This window comes from Solanum dulcamara, chromosome 2, assembly GCF_947179165.1.
Source record: "Solanum dulcamara chromosome 2, daSolDulc1.2, whole genome shotgun sequence".
Taxonomy (NCBI): domain Eukaryota; kingdom Viridiplantae; phylum Streptophyta; class Magnoliopsida; order Solanales; family Solanaceae; genus Solanum; species Solanum dulcamara.
Genome location: NC_077238.1, coordinates 17299937 through 17306725, shown reverse-complemented (window position 1 = coordinate 17306725; position 6789 = coordinate 17299937). Strand labels below are relative to the sequence as shown.

The 6789-nt window shown below is 35.0% G+C and overlaps 1 protein-coding gene across 1 annotated transcript; it reads right to left on the bottom strand.

Annotated features, from left to right (window-relative positions):
* Positions 1 to 4944: 4944 nt before the first annotated feature.
* LOC129875718 (ethylene-responsive transcription factor ESR2-like) lies at positions 4945 to 6382 on the bottom strand. Its single transcript, XM_055950981.1, has one exon. The coding sequence runs from the start codon at positions 6304 to 6306 to the stop codon at positions 5167 to 5169; it is 1140 nt and encodes a 379-aa protein (XP_055806956.1). The 5' UTR covers positions 6307 to 6382; the 3' UTR covers positions 4945 to 5166.
* Positions 6383 to 6789: the final 407 nt, after the last annotated feature.

Below are 6789 nucleotides of genomic sequence, written 5' to 3'. Positions count from 1 at the left end.
AAAGGAGGTGAAAATAGAGGAGAACACTCAGCTAAAACAGCTACTACATGTAGTGTTCTATCTACTTTAGTGTCTAAATATATAGATAAAAGTTGGGTAGTTAATACTGAAGCCACAAATCATATGACTTCTAAGATTGAGCTACTAAATAATTGTCACACAGTACCACCATCTGAAAGGAGACAAGTACTTTTACCTACTGGAAATGTTGTGTCAGTCTCACATGTTGGTAGTACACATATTCTTGGTAATCAACCTATTGGCAATGTTTTGTTTGTCCCTGACTTCAAGTGCAACCTTCTATCTGTGTCACAACTCACCAAAGAATTCAAGTGTATGGCAACTTTCTTTCCTGACTTTTGTGTTTTCCAAGATCTCTTCAATGGTCAGGTCAAGGGGATTGGTAAAGAGGATCAAGGCCTCTACATTATAAAGGAAGGTGTTCTAAAGGTAGCTCTAAATAGAGCTGCAACTCAATTCACAGATGTAGCTCCTGCTCTTTCTGTAAGGAGCAGTGTCAACTCAGTTGGTAGCTCTGCCCCAGCCTCTCTATGGCATATGAGATTAGGTCATGTACCTGTAGATATAATAAAAAAAATCCTCCAGTGTTGATGTTTTAGACAATGAGCACTCTACTTGTATTGTTTTTCCACTTGCTAAGCAAACTAAACTTCTTTTTCTCGTAAGTTCTCATATCTCACATATAGTTTTTGAGCTGGTTCATTGTGATATTTGGGGTCCCTACAGGATATCTACTCATAATGGGAAGAGGTATTTTGTGATTGTGGTAGATGATTACTCTAGGTTTACTTGGGTATTTCTTATAGCATCTAAGTCAGATACCATTGTGGTGTTAAGAGATTTTTTCACATAGGTTCATAATTTATTCTCCACAACTGTTAAGACTCTAAGAACTGATGATGGAAGTGAGTTCTTTAGTGCTGCATTCCAGACTATGCTATCTACCTTTGGAATCCTCCATCAGAGTACTTGTGTATATACTTCTCAATAGAATGGTGTTGCTGAGAGGAAGTATAGAACTATCTTAGAGATGGCCAGGGCACTCAGGTTCCAATCTTCTGTTCCTTTAAGATTCTGGGGTGAGTGTGTCACCACTGTAGTATATCTTCTCAATAGGATTCCCTCACAACTACTACATTATAAGACTCTATTTGAGCTGCTTCATTCACATTCTCCCTCCTTAGCTCACATTAAAGTCTTTGGCTGCCTTTGCTATGTTACATGTCTAAAAAATCTTGACAAATTTTCTCTCAGATCTATACCAGCTGTTCTAATGGGCTACTCCTCTTCCCAGAAAGGCTACCTGTTATATGATCTCCACTCTAAGTCCTTCTTTGTTAATAGACATGTTATGTTCAAAGAAGATATCTTTCCTTTCAAGGATGTGCAAGTTTCATCTGATCCCATATTTCCAGTCCTCACACTTATTGATTTTTCTCCTACACACCTCAACTCAGTTCCCACTCAACCCCTCACTTCTTCCTCTCCTGCAGTACCTCCTGATCATCTCCAGTCTCAGCTGCCATCTCCTTCTGCTAACACTCCTGACATACCCTTACCTCTACTGATCCTATCCCTTCCAAGAAATCCTCTAGAGCTAGTAAACCTTCATCTTAGCTTCAAGACTTTGTTACCAATACCAAAGGCAACTCTTGTTCTTTTTCTATTGCTAATCATAACTCTTATGCTCATCTCTCTCCATCTTACAGTACTTGTCTTGCTGCATACTCAGCCATCACAGAACCTACCTCTTATAAAGATGCCTCTCTTGATCCTTAGTGGATTCAAGCCATGCAGTTGGAGATTGATGCATTGGAAGCTAATCATACTGGTCCTTAGTTGATTTTTCACCTGGCAAGAGACCTATTGGCTATAAGTGGGTCTACAAGGTCAAATATAAGTCCACAGGTGAAGTGGAAAGACTGAAAGCTAGGCTAGTTATCAAATGTTTTAACCAATAAGAAGGCTTAGACTACAGTGAAACTTTCAGTCCAATAGCAAAAATGGTCACTGTGAGAACTATTGTAGCTTTTGCTGCCTCTAAAGGGTGGTTTATCCATCAAATGGATGTCCACAATGCCTTTCTCAATGGGGATTTATTGGAAGAGGTGTATATATCTATTCCAGATGGCTTTTCTAGACAAGGGGAGACCAGTACTAAGGTATGCAAACTCCATAAGTCTTTGTATGGACTCAAACAAGCCCCTAGGCAGTGGAACTTGAAGTTGACTGAGTCCTTACTGAAGTTGGGATTTCATCAAAGTCATCATGACTACTCATTGTTCACCAGGCAAGTTGATAGTGATATACTTGTTGTGCTAATCTATGTGGATGACTTGTTGATCACTGGTAACAACACAAGTCTTGTAGATGATACAAAAAAGGACCTACAAAAGCAATTCAAAATGAAAGATCTAGGTGAACTTATGTTTTTTTTTAGGTATTGAGTGTGCTAGATCCAGTCAAGGAATTCATATGTCTCAGAGGAAATATGCCCTGGAACTAATTGCTGAATGTGGTCTAGGAGGAGCCAAGCCTGCAGGAACACTATTGGAACAAAATAAGAAGCTAACATCAGTGAAGTATGACGAATACATTCCATATGAAAGTAGAGTTGAGGATCAAATACTACAGCAACCTGAAAGGTATCAAAGACTTGTGGGAAGACTCTTGTACCTCACCATGAACAGATCTGATATAGCCTTCCCAATCTAGGTACTAAGTCAGTAGATGCATAATCCTAAAGAATCACACATGGAGGCAGCACTTAGAGTTGTCAGATGCCTCAAGGAAGCTCCGGGCCTTGGGCTGTTGATGCCATCTAAAAATACAAATACACTCACTGCCTACTGTGACTCAGACTGGGGAGATTGTTTAGAAACAAGAAGATCTATCACTGGATACCTGGTGAAGTTTGGTGGAGCACTAATCTCTTGGAAATCAAAGAAACAAGAGACATTGTCCAGAAGCTCAACAGAAGCTGAGTTTAGAAGCATGGCCAATTGTGTAGGTGAGATCACTTGGCTAGTTAGTTTGTTCAAAGAGCTGGGAATGCACATTGAATTACCTGTCAGTATGATCTGTGACAGTAAGGTTGTAATCCAAATTGCTGCAAATCCTATCTTCCATGAAAGGAGCAAACATATTGACATAGATTGTCATTTTGTAAGGAAAAGAATATGCCAAGGAATGCTGAAAACTGAGTTTATACATACAAAAGATCAGTTAGCTGATATGCTTACAAAAGGTCTAGGAAAAGCTCAACACCAACAACTGCTGAACAATCTTGGAGTTATGAATCTCTTCAAACCATGAGCTTGAGGAGGAGCGTTAACTATAACTTAGAGTTAGCAAGCTATCATGGTTAAGAAGTAATTAGAGGTTGTTAGAAGTTTGTTACAAGTTGTTAAGAAGTAGTTACACATTGTAATATATATATACACACACATCACACTACACATGTGTAAGAATGAGTGGTAACAAATGAATCTCTATTCCCTAAGCCTAGATATTTTTTTCTCTCTACATCTTCTCTCTTTCTCTGAACTCTTCTCTTAGCTCTGCTTCTTCTTCTTCTTTCTTCTTTGCTTTCTTTTCTTTCTCTTCCACTATGTTTAAGCTCCATTAATGGAGTTATCAATATTTAATGGTCCAGAGTTATTATTCACATTCAATTGGAGAATAAATGACATATTTTGAATATAGTCCTTCATTCTTCTTTATTTATGAAAAAATAGTAATATCACTATTTGGAAACATTATCACATTCACACCTTTCGGGTCCAAACTCCAAACCCGCCGTTGCAAAAACATGATCATCAAGAAAAAGAATATTGCTCTGCTATTTTCTGTTTATTCATTTTTACTTGTTCAAATATTTTGTATTCTTTTGAAGAGGTATTGATTACTAATATTTCAAATTAATTTACTATTTCTTAATGATAAATTTTAAAAAATATATTAATTCCCACTCTATTTATTAAAATGACAAAAAAAATATATATACATATTATCAATATACTTAACAAGTAAAAGTAAAAAAGGGAGCGTAACAGTTAATTCCAATCTTTAGATACTTAATTGTACATAGAGTAAAAATAGTCAAAATATTTATCAAGGAAAGATACGTGAAAGATGGCCGAAGTAACGATATTATTATGCATATTTTACTTTGAAAAGATTAAGGAATTAACTCACAAGTTGAAACAAAATCTATAAAATTGGATAATTACTCTGAACCCTTTATTATTCTGTAAACCAAGGGAGTACGTTACTTTTACTTTTTTTTAAAGGTGGCCTTTTTCTTCCAGGCAAAACAATGTAAAGATTAAAAAAGGGTTTTTTTAAGTGGTAGCGGAAAAAGAACAAGGCAAGATTGACTGTACAAACCAAATCCAAAAGCCCATAATTCCAAAGATAGAAAATAAAAAATTAATTGTACCAAAAACGAAACAAGCATAAAGTACAGTATTTGAAAACTGAAAGTCAAATACAACGGAATAAACTTCCTAAAGTCATATGTAGCCAAGGTATAAAAATAAATCCCTTCGAGACACGTCTATTTGTTTACCACCAAACAATGTACTCCCTTAGTCTCAGTTAAAAAAAAGAAAGATTTTTAAAATTTATAATTTAAAATAAATTATAAATTATTACTATTTAATTATAAATTATTTTATTAAAAACAAAATAGATATTTTAAAGACTTGCTACTAAATATAAAAATAAATCATTTATTTAATACAACTTTTTAAAAAAATCATGTATAAATTAGAACAGAAAGTGTAATAAGCAAACATTCTATTAAATCTGACCGACATAAAATACTAAAAGAAGAAATAGATGTAACATAAAGAAGGAGAAAAAAGTTTTTGTATCAATCAATTCAAAGTTCGCAGCTACGAAAAACACAAAGCTGGAGGAAAATATATATATTAAGAAAATAACCAATACATTGAAATTAAGGCACACAACTTGAGAGTTGTACAATTAAGTACAACTAGGATTTCTTGTTTTTTTGTTCATAGCACTAATTCTTTAAACCAGATGTTCTAAACACTAGTAGTGATTAATTAAGAAGCATATAATAAATAAAAACAGTACGTTAACTTAAGATAAAGTGTCCTGGAAGATGCAGTACAAAGTTTAAGCATTTTGCAGCTTAGCTGCAAATATACTGAGAAGATCTGGATACTGAAATATGTCTCCCATCATGTTGTCTCCTGGTGACACTTGAAGATTTCCTGCAAAATAATCCACTGACGACGACGATGACATCGTTTCTGATAAGAATCCAAATTCACTGTTTAAACCATCATTAATCTGTTGCTGTGGGAAAATACTAGAAAAATCTCCTTTAGTACAATAATTAGGCTCAGATTTGATAGGCTTGGGCTTTGGGAAAAACCCATTTAAGGCCTCTTCTAATAATCCAGAATCAGATGGCTCAGATGGAAAAAAATCCATGCCTGCAGAATTATCTGTGGTAGTAGTTGGGGTATTGTTGAGTAGTGTTGTACTATGAATAATGTTTTCAAATTTGGGGACATGAGTAGTCATGACAGAGGAGCTTGGAATAACGGTATTATTACTAGTTGGTAAATACGAAGAGAAGCCTCTAGTATTGCGATTCAACATGAAACTCGGTAGCTGTTCGTACAAATTAGGCAAAGTCGTCATGCTACTTGACACGTTCAAATTACTAGCATTATTGACATTGGAAGAATTAGAAGTCAGAAGTTCGCGAAACAGAAGCATGTTCAAAGAATCATTGCTTTTCTGAACCCTACCAGTAGAACCATAAGGACTGGAGGAAGGGAAAAAAGGTCTATTAGAAAAGTCCTTAAGAGGATTACAAGTCTGATGATAATAAGAGGATGAAGACTTGAATGAAGAAATATTAAGAAAAGGATCGTTAGTAGAAGTGGGTTGTGCAGGAGAAGGACACGGTGGGTAAACAAAATTAGTTCGTGCTTTAACACCACGCATAGCTCTAGCAGCACAATCATATGCACAAGCAGCTTCTTCAGCGGTATCAAAAGTACCAAGCCATCTTCTTTCTTTAGATTGAGGGTCACGAATCTCCGCTGCGTAACGTCCCCATGGACGGCGACGTACTCCGCGGTACCTCACCGTACAAACAGAGGAACCACCACTACTATCTTTGAGTGATCTTTTGTTTGTTGCACATGATGAAGATCTAGTTTTAGTAAGAGTAGTAGAGTTTGTGGTGTTTTGGATTGGAAGATCAGATTCTTGATTAAGTCTTCTCATTGCATCTTCCATTTTCTTTCTTCAATATGAAAACAAAGCAAAAATAAACAACTTTGTAGAATTATTATTTTTTTCAAGACAAGGTAGTTTTTGCAGAAGAGAATGTATGTAGTAGGGATATATGGATTTGAGGTTGTATTTATAATGGCATTTATGTTGTGGTTGCATCAATAAAGGAGAATTTACGCGTTGCCACGGGCATTAAATAGAAAGTAAAAACTACAGCTAGTAGTACTACAAAGGAACTCAAACACACACTACTAGAAACAAAAAAACAAAAATTCACCCACATCAATGAAAATTTTATGTTATTAAATCAACTCATTATGAAAATATATGATGAAAAATAAATTGTCACTGAAATAGTAATAAATTTTTTAATTTTTTTATATGAAAAAATAATACTCTCTTCATTTGAAAATAAGTGAATTGTTGGATTTTTTTTAAAATTTAAAATAAGTGAATTATTCAAAATTTAAAGAAGTTTTTTTTTAT